The sequence below is a fragment of the Syzygium oleosum genome, unplaced genomic scaffold (genome assembly GCF_021117445.2).
Source record: "Syzygium oleosum isolate NSW1041296 unplaced genomic scaffold, Sole_v2.1 Sole_v2.21, whole genome shotgun sequence".
Classification (NCBI taxonomy): Eukaryota; Viridiplantae; Streptophyta; class Magnoliopsida; order Myrtales; family Myrtaceae; genus Syzygium; species Syzygium oleosum.
In genome coordinates, this window is record NW_026607505.1 from 5,884,722 (window position 1) to 5,897,787 (window position 13,066).

A 13,066-nucleotide genomic window follows, 5' to 3' on the forward strand; every position below is an offset into this window, starting at 1 on the left:
TTTGGTCTGGATCTTTCACAAGAAGGCCCATTAGATTCAAGCCCAAGGACTCCACGGAAGGCCCATTACGCATAACTGGGCCCAAATCAGAGCCCATCAAATGTCGCGAGGGTCCGTTAACCATCTCTCTCTCCCTCTGCTTCGCCATTTCTACTGCTCCGCGGTGCTTCTCGGCCCTTCCTTCCTCCGTCGCCGGTCTCCGATGGCTCCGCCGAGAATACTCCTCTGCGGCGACGTCCGTGGCCGGCTCGGCCAGCTCTTCAAGCGCGTCTCCTCGGTATCCCTCTCTCTCTCTCTCTCTCTACGCCTCTCGCGTCGCGCTTCTTCTCTCTAGGGTTTTTGTGCCCCTCGTCCTCCTCCTCTTAGCTCGTTCCCGTGCCGCTCCCAGGTGAACAAAGCGGCTGGGCCGTTCGACGCGCTGCTCTGCGTGGGCCAGTTCTTCCCCGACGCGCCGGAGCTGCTGGAGGAGTTCGCGGACCACGTGGAGGGCCGGTCGCCGGTCCCGCTCCCGACCTACTTCGTCGGCGACTACGGCATCGGGGCTCCCAAGGTGCTGGCGGCCGCCTCGCGGAGCCACGCCAACTTAGGGTTCAAGATGGACGGTCTGGAGATATGCGAGAATTTGTATTGGTTGAAGGGGAGTGGCAAGTTCACGCTTCACGGTAGTGTTCGTATCTTTTACGGCTGTTTATTAGCTTCACTTTTGGAATTAGATTACGCTACAGAATTGTAACTTACTCATGTCTACACATCGGCTGCAGCTATAGTATGGAAGAAGAATTGATAAAACCAGCTTACAGTTGAATACATTTCACGTGTTTTTGCTAGCATTAATGAGAACTTCTGCTGGAGGCAGCCTTTTGGATATGAGATCACGGGCCGATCATTTGTGGAGCTTAAGCTTCAATTATAACGGGAAATTGGGGGTGTAATGTGTAACTTTTTAGGATATTCATGTCATATGTCAAAGATGGTGAATTTGTTAGGTTCTAAGTAATAGCCAAAATCACGGGTATTTGTTATGCTTGCTGAACATCTTAATTGGTTCTGGACATGGCTGCCTTGTTTGATTGTTTTAAAGGAATCATTTTCACTTGATTGCGTATTGGCTTCGTGATGTTTCGGTCAGACTATGGAAAAGATTTTAGTATATTTATCTCTGATTAGATGTACTTATGTTTAGGGTTATCTGTGGCTTACATATCTGGTAGGCACTCTTTGGATGGTCAACAATTTGGAACATATAGTCAAGATGATGTTGATGCCTTGCGAGCATTAGCTGAGGAACCTGGAGTTGTCGACTTATTCTTAAGATATCCTTGCTGGTCCTTTTCTTTCTTTTTTTAGTTAAACATATCTTGCTCTGTTTTTGGTTGTGTGACTCTTGTTGGCCTCCTTAATTGGCTTTCACTAATGAGTGGCCGAGTGGTATCACAAATAGAGCTGCAAAGACAGATGTTCCTCCTGGAATATCCGAGGCTTCTGGCAGCGACTCTACTATTGCGGAAATAGTAGCAGAGATTAAACCACGGTAGGCAATATTTTTTTTTTTTTACTTCGTGAATGTCTTCGTTGGAAATGAATTATTTGTAATTGTTATCACGAAACTGATGTTTTGATTGCTATTCGTGATAGTTACCATATTGCTGGCACTAAGGGCGTATTCTATGCGCGTGAACCTTACTCTAATGCTGATGCTGTTCATGTCACTCGCTTTATCGGTCTTGCTTCTGTTGGAAACAAAGAAAAACAGGTCAATTACCCTTCTCTACTTTGCGTCATAGATCATTTGCGTTTGGGAACTTGTATCTGTAGTTTTCGCCTGACAGGCTCAAAATATTTCGGTGTTGCTTCTTGATCTTAATTTTTGTCAGGTAAATCATGTTTATCTAAAATAAAAAATCATGTTTATCGGATATTTTTCAGTAGGTAGGATGTAGACTGAGTTAAACTAGACATGATCATTTAATTTGATTGTCCTTGACGTTAATCATGCAGTGAGATACTTGTTCTCTAAGGCATGCTTTTATGCATACAAGTAATGGAACGGTGGCTGTTTTATCTTGCTCTATGTTCTCTATGTTGTATATGAGATCTTTTAGTGCAAATATTTCTCTGTTCTTGTCTGTCTACTAATGTTTCCAATTTCTATTTTGCCCACATGCATCATAATCTTGTTTTTCTCTCAGAAATTTATCCATGCACTTTCTCCTACTCCGGCATCTACCATGTCTTCCTCTGAGATTAGCATGAAACCTCCAAACACAACCTTGTCTCCATTTACAGCAGTAGAGCAAACTGCTGGTGCAAAGGAAGCAAAAAAAAGGACTGCCGATGATACTAATGACGCACAATATTGGAGATATGATGTTTCCCAAAAACGTCAGAAACATGCAGTTGGCGACAGTGATAAGCTATGTTTTAAGTATTTGTCTTCGGGGTCTTGTCCACGAGGTGAAAAATGCAACTTCCGACATGATATAGATGCAAGGGAGCAATACCGAAGAGGGGTTTGTTTTGATTTTCTTAACAAAGGGAAATGTGAAAGGGGTCCTGACTGCAACTTTAAGCACAGTTTGCAGGAGGAAGAGGAAAATGGTTCTCGAAATGGAAATAGGTCTAGAGGTGCTAATGTTAATAGGTCAGTTTTCTCAATGGGTGCCTTCTATTTTTTGCTAATAATGTACATTCGTTCAAGTGGAATGAAATTATTGACCACTGCTTATGAATCCAATTTAAGCACAGTTTGTGATTGAAATTCAGGTCAAAAGAATGCTGGTTTTGTTTATCGAGCCCCAATGTGGAGTCTCATCTGATCATCAGTGTAGGAGAAAGATACTACTGTGCGCTGCCCAAGGGACCATTAGTTGAAGATCACGTGCTGATAATACCTATCGAGCATTCACCAAATACTCTTTCTTTGCCTCCAGAAACTGAAACAGAGCTTAACAGATTCCAGAACTGCCTGAAGATGTATCACAAGAACCAACGGAAGGAAGTTGTTTTCTTTGAGTGGGTTTCCAAACGTGGGACTCATGCTAATCTTCAGGTATTGTCAGAGTGCAAAGAAAATTTGTAACATGTTGCTTATGGTATTACTTTACCTCCTTCATCCATCTTGTCATTTTATCTCTCTTTCTAAGTGCCAGTTAGTCACTTTCTTTTTCTCAATAGTTTGATTGCATTGCCTGCAGGCTATTCCTGTTCCGTCATCTAGAGCAGCTGCTCTTCAGAGTATATTTAGTTTGGCTGCTGAGAAGTTGGGATTTAAATTTAACTCGAGTAAGTTAAATTTGTCATTTCGCTTGTTTTTCTAGAATTTCATAATAAGAGAAGGAACTTCAGTGACTATCTTCCTTAATCATTGGTAGTGTCATGCTATCATGCACTTTTGGGCCTACGGACGACAAATTCACGTTTTTTCTGGCTCGAGAAGTCATAATGTGACTTCAGTACTTCTTTCTGCTTAGTCATCGCCTATGACAAACACTTTATCAGTGTCTCGAGGCCATATAGCTCCAAAGTGAGAAATAAGTGCTCTGGTATTGACCTGTTGATCTGTGCCTCGTGTGTGAGATTGTTATCACCCATGCTGAGTGACTGAAGGATTGACAGTTCATGAGAATGCTCTAGTTTGTTAGAGTGACATGAATTGAGGACGGCTATTTTGTTTGTTGTTTCAACTGCATCTATCATACTCATATTGCGCTTTTCTTGATTTAGGCACTGATGGTAGAGAGATGGTGAGAACAAAGTTTGATGGTAAACAGAGTCTCTTTTATGTGGAATTACCTGAAGGAACTGTACTATCACATACAGTGGAGGACAACGAGACTTTTCCTGCTCAATTTGGACGCGAGGTAATTTATCTGGCATTCTTAATCCATTTACTTTCATGGGTTTTCATCTTGGCTTACTGTTGGAGTTACGGCTTCTAAGTTCAGTTCGGTTTTTCAGTTATGGAAAATTGTATTGATTCTGTCCGTATGTATAATCAATGACAGATGTCAAGAATTTGGATAAATTGGTCTTTAATTACGTCCATTTCAACTTGAAGGCTGGGACATCTATTGAAGTTTAAATTTAGCGGACCGGAGACTAAGGAGTTCGCATGAATACCATTCGTGCCCGGGAACTATTCTCAACGTAAACGATTTTTTTTTTATCCTGTGATCTGGAAACAATTTCAAATATTTGAAGGCGTTTGATAAACTGTCCAAAATTTCTATTCCTAGAGTAAGAGAAAGAACGAAGTTTGCAGCCTGCCCTAACTATAAATTTGTTCCACAAATAATATTTTAATAATATTTTGAATTGTTAAATTTTTTTTTCTACCATTTTTTTTGGCCATGGCGGTCGCGGCTGACCGGCCATAGCCCGAGGGCCGGCGGAGGCGAGGGTCGCCTCGCCCGGGCGAGGCGGCTCGCCCAGCGAGGCCGAGCCTCCTCGCGACCGACGGCGCAGGTTGCTCGGCCCTCGCCGGGGCGGCCGGGCGAGGGCCGTGACGCTCGCCGGCGGCCGGCGAGGGCCGTGGACGCCCTCGCGGCCTTGGGCTGTGGTCGGCCGCCGTCGCCGGCAGCCGGCCCACCGGGAAGAACAACACAAAAATAAGAAAAGAAAAAAGAAAAAAAAAAAGAAAAAAAACTGATTCTCAAATTGTGCCGAGAAATAAGAAGCAACTTTTTTACTTCTTGTTTCTCTTCCAAAACTGTTTTCGGCACAAATTTTTGCAAAAATGTGCCCGGAACAAAAAGGTTTACCAAACGCATTTCTGTTTCCCAAACTATTTCTGGGAACAAAAGAACAGAAATTTTCACCTGTTTCTAAGACGCTTGGCCAAACGCGCTCTAAGCTTGTAACGTGATGCCTGTGAAAATATGCAGGTGGTGGCAGGTTTGCTGAACGTGGCAGATAAGGCTGATTGGAGGAATTGCGCACTAAGCAAAGAAGAAGAAATCAAATTGGCAGAAGATTTCAAGCGCCGATTCGCGGCATTCGACCCAAATACATGATTGTTGCACTGAGGGTCGACCCCAGTACGTGTCTTCCGTCTTTTCCCTTATTATAATGACCTTGGAATTTCAAGACAACCTCAGTGGGATGTTCTGCAAGCAAAAAAAATCATTCACGAAGTCGATTCTTGCTGGGCCACGATCATCCGGTCTCGAGCATGTGCAGAGGGAGTTATTTATTTATCATTTGCAAATGAATATGGCTAAGGGATGATTCCTGTTGCGGCAACCACTAAGAGACGGACAGAATCTGATGACTTCAGAAAGCTGTTGAGGAGCCAATTTCGCAGATCCTTCAGAAAGAGACTTTGGAAGCGTGCTTTACCTAAAAAATGTGCGCGTCCTTCCAGCCCTTCGTGGAACCTGCTGTTTCTTTCTTCGTCAAAATGAATCCGCAGTTGGATTCTTTTACATATTTCTTTACTTTGATTTTCTCAGTTGCTTGCCCTCTTTTCATGAAAAGGTGCAAAAATTGTATAAGCTCGTTTGGGGCATTAATGCGCGACAGGTAAGGCGATTGTGACGTTCCCGGGTACTGTTCTTCTTGAGCTCATGCGATGATGTTTAAGCATAAAGCGTTTTGGAAATCGGACAATAAAATATATACAACATGAAAATAAATTGGACATCTGTATTTACGCGGTTAAGTCGACATGTCTTGCTTGATAAAGAGAGCGGTATAAGATTTTACTATAGATGAAGCGTATGGTAGAGATCGCAACAACATTGGATTCTTTCAAACCTTTGGTATTTTTCAGTTTCCATTTACATCAAATAACTCACATGATTTTTAGCTCTCACGATTCCTTCATGATATAAACTGTCTATGATCCTTGCGACGTAAGCTTCCCGAAGTGCGTCTGCCCACCAAGAACAAGTCGACAATAGACTTTCCACTTCTGTGTCTTCTTATCACGGTCAAATTCCAACACAACTTCGAACTCCAAAGTCCAAAAGAATTCGGATGCTCGTTGCCATACAACGTTGTGGGGGTGAATATTCTCATTAGTGTCCGAATGCCACGAGTCGATTGTCAAACAACCCTTTTTGGTCGTGATCGTGACATGGCGAAGGACGAATTACTTTTGGAATCGTTATTGTTCAAGAATGACGAGACGACCCACTAAAGATGGTCATCGGGGCTTACATGAAGAAGGAGAAGCTAAAAGGTTTCTATTTGGTACTCGTCGATGTTGATCTTCTTATCACGAGCAGATACGTGCACTCGAAATAATCGTGCAAGGAGAGTACGAGAGCTGATGTTCTCGTGTCTGATTAGTTTCATCTAGCTCGATAAAACCCTAGAAACAGATGGAAACCCTCGATTTTTGTAGGACCACCGACATCAATACGGTCATGCATCCGGTGATGCGTGACCATGACAGGCCCGCCGATCTATCGAGCGGGGCTTCGTTTAGATTAAGCTTGCCAGATTAAGTCTGACAGTTATGCTTTTTCCCGATGTGGGCCTAGTCCTTTTCATCTTGTTTTGTAAATCTAGGAGCACAATGGAAAGAGTCAGCTAGAGCAGTTGGTACGCAGATAGTGGGATTTGAATAGATGACTCCACCTAGTTAAATTGATCCCTTCTTATATCCGACATGACCGACCTAATCAATCTCGTACTTCATCTAGCGATAGATTCAGTCCCTACATTAATCTCGGGTCACAATTTTAGGAGAAATTTCATATTTCTATCTAGATATTGATGGAAAATGCTGACTAAGTGCCGGAGAAACACACCGCGCTAGCGCTTATGTGGAATACAAAATAAAGATTAGTGTAGGGAACACATTTGTAACAAAAATGAAGTAGGACCTACATTTTTTTTTGTTGAAAAGTAGATGGACCTAAATTGAGCAGGAGCATTATAAGGGGCCATTTTTGTAATTTCAGCTCAACATTTTATTTGCTTATTATGCGTTAGTGCCACAGTGTCCATAGCTGGTGCTTAGTCAGCGTTCTTAGTTGGAGAAGGAAAAATGAAACAAACAGTAATGAACTTTGGTCAAGTTCAAGGATTACATTGAATATTTTCATATAATTCAGGAATTAAATTGAATTTGTGCTAAAAGTCCAGGACCACATTAAACAGATTAAAATTTCAGGGACTAAATTGAATATTAGGCTAAAGTTTAGGGACTATATTGAACAAATTAAAAATTCAGGGATCAAATTGTACATTGAATCAAAGTTCAGGACTGTTTGTGTCATTTTGCCGTAGGAGAACTCAAGCAAAAGTTTGCAGATTCAGTGCCCAGCACGGAGAGATCCCTTCTGGTCTATATATATATATTTTGGTCGGACCTTCTGGTCTATATATACGTGCACCACTCGACAACACTGGTCTCGCATGACCTTGTATCTGAAAAATCTCTGCTAGGTTAAGGTTTTTCTGATGGATGTGGAACATAGCCGAGCCAGCCCGGCCGTCGTCCTGGCCCACTCGAACCAAGAATACCCCATCTCTATCCCCACCGTCGCCGGCCAGCACCGCCAGCCGCCGCCCTCGCTGATATGCGAGGAGTACCTATACCCATGCTTCAAGATCTCGATGATCGCCATCTCGGTCTTCGTTGGCACTCTCTTCGTGGTCATACCTGCTCAGGTGATCCCTGAGTTCCGGGTCGAACCGGTCTCCTCCTCCGGCTCATTCAACGTCTCCGCCTCTGCGATCGTCCTGCGCTGCGACGTTCAGATCAGTGTCAAGAACCCGAGCGGCTACTTCCGAGTGAACTACACGCGCGCGAGGGCCACACTCAAGTACGGCAGCAAGCGTTTGTCGGACGCTTCGTTGAATCCGTTCGAGCTGGGAAAAAAGGAGCAAGCGACGGTCGCCGCCGTGTTTGAGTCGAACATGTCGAACAGTAGAAACAGTTGGCAAGCCATGACTCTGGACTCGAGCATCTCGAGCGGCGAGGTGAGCGTCGACGTCGACCTGGAGGTCGGCGGGAGAATAGGGTTGGGCGAATGGTGGATTAGTGCGTCTGATTTGACCATCTCATGCGAGGACATGATCTTCAGGTTCCCGTCCTCCTCGGAGGGCCAGGATTGGACCTTGATCACTCCCTCCGAGTCGTGCAGCATTGGCTTCTTTGGTTATATTTAGCAGGAGCGAACCCTACCCGTGGAAAAAAAAAAACAAAAAAAACCAGAAAAAAAGTTTAAAGAAAAAAATTAGAGCGCATATATACAGCTTCAGTATAAAGAAAATTCTGCATAAACGACCTTATCCTTCATTGATTAGCGTTTGTTCTGCTTGGAAAGGCTGAGCGATTAGGAAACCAGCATTTCTAATGATTGCATCGAGTGCACTTGAGCATCCGATGCAGCTTAGCTCCTGTGCATGATCCGTCCGATGCATCCAGCAGCGTCTTCATCGAAAGAGCGGTCGACAGGGTGAAGTTTCCTTTGTGTCTGTTGTCCATATTATTCCATGAATTTGGATACTCTCTCAGGTACTTGACTCGGTTTAAGGCATTCTGATGTTGACCCATCACCTCAAAAAAGTTGATTAGTGGCCGAAATGAAGTTGCAGGTGGATACACCTCAATCGTTACGATGTAAATCGAGCCAAGTTATTTGTGCATAGTTCTTGTAAATAGAGGATGTCTAGATTTCTTCATTCAGGTACTGCAGTTGGAGGACCCGTGCATGTTTAGCAGTATCGGTTTGATTTGATCAGAAGTGTAATATATAGATGTGTGTGATGGTTATGAGTTGATTCTCTTCATGTTGGCGATTGTAAAAATAAACATAAATGGATTGTTCATGGTATGATGGTTATTTCTCTCTACGTCTCCATGTGGGACTTCAGACAAACGTAATGTTGTCCAGGATCTTCAGACAAATGAGAGGGTCCTCCATTTACACTGCCATATAATAAGTTATATTGGTATCGCTGATTTCGTCAGTTGCAATGTATTTAGCTTACACTTTTGAACTAGGGTTTTTAACACGATAAGAAAGCTGGGTAACTGTTAGAATACACAAAAATGAAGTATGTTCTCAAAAGGGAGATGACCATATGTATCAAGGAGACTTGTGTTAGTTTCTTCTATAGCCTTTCCATATAGTTTATTGATCATCAAAAAGTTTAGATATAGTTGGTCCTTTTCTTTTGTACACATGCCTACAAAGGAGGGGAGATCAGAGTCTGACATCATATGTTGAAAACAAGATTTGCAAATAGCCCCACCGATTATTTATATTATGAATTCATCCGAAGATATTCAAATCGTTGTGCTTAACATAGCATATTTAATGATTCACTTTTCGGAGGATTTGTTTCCTGTTCCAGCGGTGAGGAGCCTCAAGCGACGCCCCCCTTACTCGACCTTTATAGAAGAAGCCCCGCCCCTAACCTTTTACATGATAAGTTGATAAGCTCCAGAGCTGTGGAAAGCCAGTCATCATATTCCACTGTAGTTAAGCTTAGATGAAAGAGGAACTTCATTTATCTTCGCGGCTAACTTTTATAGCGGGAAGAGTGTCAGAAAAGTTTTAAACCTATTATATTGATGCCAATTTAGTCCTAAACCTTTTTTTAGTGCCAATTTAGTCCTAAACCTTTTGTTTTTGCGCTAATTCAGTCCTTTCGCTTAATTTTGACCGGATTTTGCTGACGTGGACGCCGGCTGGCTTACATGGTACTAGGGGTGAGCAAGATGGATTGCCCAAACCGGGATCGGACCGGACCAAACCGACCGCTTTGGTCTGGTTCTCGGGAATAATGGTTCGGTTTTCGGGCGGTCCGGTTCCCTGTTTAGGGTGGGAACCGGATCGGATCAATAAATATATATTTTTCTAATTTTTTCATATATATAATATTTAATATATATGAAAAATATTTAATATTGGTCCCATTGGAACTGATTGTTCAATTTTTTTCATATATTATATATATTTTTTCAATTTTTTCCATGGTGTTATGGGATCAAATCAGAACTACAAAGGAAAAAACGAAATAATCGGTTCCTGGTTCACAAATAATATTTAATATTGGTCCCATTGGAACCGGACCGGATCGATGGTCCGGTCCGGTCCACGGTCCCAAGACTAGCCGGTCCGATCCTCGATCCTAGAAACTGGGAACAGGTCCCCCCGGTCCGGTTCCCGGTTCTTGGGTTGGGCCGGACTGGACCGGGAACCGCTTACCCCTACGTGGCATCGTCGGCGATGACGTAGATAACTTTTAATAATATTTTAATATTTTTTCGAATTTTTTAAATATTTTTTCTTTTTTTTTCTTTTCCTTTCTTCTGGCGACCAGTTGGAGGCCAAGGTCGGCGAGCCCCACTGACTGGCCTCGCTAGCAACGGCGACGGTGAGCCTTGCCCTCGCCAGTGGCCGTGAGCCCGTGGCCTTTCGACCTTGCATCTGCCAGAGGTTGGGTGATGCACGACCTCGCCAGATCTGTCGAGGTTGGGCCTTGCCCATGGTTGGCGGGGCTCGACCCTCGCCAGCCCAGCGCAAGGCCGCCCTTGCGACCATCCGGCGAGGTCGACGCGGCCTCGCGCTAGGCTGGCGAGGGCTCTAGCCTTCGCTAGTGGTCGCAGGCGAGCCTTGCCAGCGGTTGAGCGAGTCTTGGTCGCCGGCTCGACGATCGGCTGGAGGAAGAAGAAAGGAAAAGAAAAAAAAAGAAAAGAAAAAAAGAAAAAAAATTTAAAAAATTCGAAAAATATTAAAATTTTTTAAAAGTTGTTCACGTTATCGTCGGCAGTGCCACGTAAGCCGGCTGGCGTCCACGTCAGCAAAATCCGATTAAAATTAGTCGGAATGACTGAATTGGCACAAAGACAAAAGGTTTAAGACTGAATTAGCATAAAGAAAGGTTTAGGACTAAATTGGCACAAATGTAAAAGGTTTAGGACTTTTTCAACACTTTTCCCCTTTCATAACATCACACATTACTTATATACAAGATTTACAACGGTCTTATGCACACATGTAGTCTCTCTCTCTCTCTGTTAATAGCTTAAACTTTAGGTCGAACTTTCTTATGAGGTTTGAAGCTCGACTTGAAAACCTTGTTCCTTCAAATCTTTCATAATAAGATGGTGTAGCGGATGGCCCCGACTTCTGGTTAAGCTTGGTCGGGCCAAGGTGATCGAGACAAGGTTTTAAGGGCAAATTTTGTCCTCGCCGCATGCCAAAAGTGGTCTGGCCAAGCGAGAGATTTGCGTTGAGATAATGACCAAGCGGAAGGATATCAAAATTAAGGGAGAGCAGGCCTAAGATAGGAGGCTCACATGTCAAGAGGCGATTTATTGAGGTGCATGTACAAGGATGTCGGAGGGAAGAGGTCCCCCATCGGGAATGTAGTGTAAAGTTGAGTAATTAATAAATATCCTAGTTGTCTCATAAATTATTGGCTTAAACTTTTAAGCAATGTTAACGGGTTCGGATTTGGACTTTCTCTGGACGATCTCCCGAGGTGAAGGTGTCGGGGTTCCACTACGCGTCCTAACAATAAGACTACTAAAGAAAATCATCCATACTCCCAGGATTTTCTGTTGCATTTGCGACAATATCGTCTCCTTTCCATTGCATCTTCCCTTAATAAACCCTGTGTTCGATTTAGCATGTAAAAGTATTTCGAAATTTCGTATATTGTTTTGAAAAATCTCGCCAATTTTCAGCAAAACATTAATATGAAATAGCCATAACATCTCAAAAACCAGAGTAAATCAAAAGCTAGAAGCCACTCTTAACATCCATCCATGAACATGGTGAGAACCCCAGCAAAAGGGCAAAGTTTTTTTGCTCTCTCTACATCATCTCTTACGCACTGTGAATACTTTTTGTGTCTTTACCTTTTAGTAAATATTCTGAGACTCATTATTGTTCCGCTTAACGCAACGTGTGGGCACAATCGCATTTTAATGCTAGCTAGCTACTACTTAAACTCATATTCAACTGAGATTAATTGTATGATGAGTGGGGATCTATGCAACAAAGAGGTAAGCACTTGTACTATCGTGGATTATAATGGAGGGTGCGATGCTTGCGTTTGGGCCACTCATGTGGATACTCTTTCGTCGTGCTTTGCTGGCTTAAGACCACGGGATGACGTAAGTGGGTTTTCACGTAGCCAAATGCATATAGGGATGTGCAAAAGAATCGATGTTGACACCTATTTTTAATTTGCCCAAAATTAACTACGCAAAATTTAGGAGTTAATTTCGTTAATTCCTAAAACAAAAAAATATTTCAATTTAAATGCATTGCATATAGACATGAGGCATATGTGCATTAATAGGGCCTATTAGAGCATATTTTCTTAAATTTTAAACAAAAATTAAAAAAAAAAACACCAAAAAAAAAAAAAATCGAGTCGGGCCGGGTGGAGTGGGCCGACCCGGCCCATTTCTTTTTCCTTTTTTCCCCGGGCCCCGGCCCTTTTTCTTTTCTTTTTTTCCCTTCGCGCGGGCCTGCCCGCTTCCTTCCTTCTTCTTTCCCCGCCAGCTTGGGCACCGGCCGACCCGGCCTTCTTCTTCCTTCCTTCCTTCCCCTGCGCCGGTCGCTCTCTCCTCCCTGTTCTCCCAATGCGCGACCGAAGCGTGACGCACGGCGGCGCCGCTCCTCATCGTCGTCATCCCGGTCGAGAGAGGCCCGGGGGGCACGCCACAGGGGCCAGCCATTAAGGCCGGTCCGTCTTCCTCATCTCCCGGGCTCTCTCTCCTCTCGCACCTTCTTGACAGGCCCCCCTTTTGCTCTGCTCTGCACCGGCCCGCAAATGGCCACGAAAGTCGTGGCGTGGCGTAGGCCGGTGCGGGCCGAGGTCACGCCGCCTTGAGAGAGACACGTCGATGCCGCCTTAAGGTCAGAGAGAGAGAGAGGCCCCCGGTCGGCCATTTTTGGAGAAAAACGGAGAGAGAGTCCGAGAGAGGCCGGAGAGAATCAGAGAGAGACCGAGAGTTCTTCCGGCGACCGCCGTGCTCGCACCGCGCCTCGGCCATCCATCCCCACCGCCGAGCCGACGGCGGCGACAGTGAGAGAGAGAGCCCCGGTCGGCGAAACACGAGAGAGAGGCGGGGAGACAAGAGAGAGAA

General features: G+C 44.1%; 1 protein-coding gene across 2 annotated transcripts; it reads left to right on the plus strand.

The window, feature by feature from the left end:
- The first annotated feature begins 129 nt into the window (after nt 1-129).
- Nucleotides 130-5,540, plus strand: LOC115671254 (zinc finger CCCH domain-containing protein 64). Of its 2 annotated transcripts, XM_030592769.2 has the most exons (10): nt 130-277; nt 389-662; nt 1,184-1,313; nt 1,412-1,531; nt 1,636-1,753; nt 2,190-2,641; nt 2,764-3,049; nt 3,195-3,282; nt 3,724-3,860; nt 4,884-5,540. In XM_030592769.2, the coding sequence occupies exons 1-10, from the start codon at nt 203-205 to the stop codon at nt 5,010-5,012; spliced, it is 1,809 nt and encodes a 602-aa protein (XP_030448629.2). In that variant the 5' UTR covers nt 130-202; the 3' UTR covers nt 5,013-5,540. The 2 variants fall into 2 exon arrangements, with proteins under 2 accessions (XP_030448629.2, XP_056176976.1); XM_056321001.1 differs by lacking the exon at nt 130-277 and having other exon boundaries at nt 477-662; nt 1,212-1,313.
- The last annotated feature ends 7,526 nt before the right edge of the window (nt 5,541-13,066 follow it).

What these genes read in the sequence shown, in the direction of transcription:
- LOC115671254 (XM_030592769.2), top strand. Translation starts at nt 203, where the DNA reads ATGGCTCCGCCGAGAATACTCCTCTGCGGCGACGTCCGTGGCCGGCTC. An exon ending in GTTGTCGACTTATTCTTAAG is followed by an intron (nt 1,314 to 1,411) that starts ATATCCTTGCTG and finishes ATTGGCTTTCAC; the next exon opens with TAATGAGTGGCCGAGTGGTA. An exon ending in GGGATTTAAATTTAACTCGA is followed by an intron (nt 3,283 to 3,723) that starts GTAAGTTAAATT and finishes TTCTTGATTTAG; the next exon opens with GCACTGATGGTAGAGAGATG.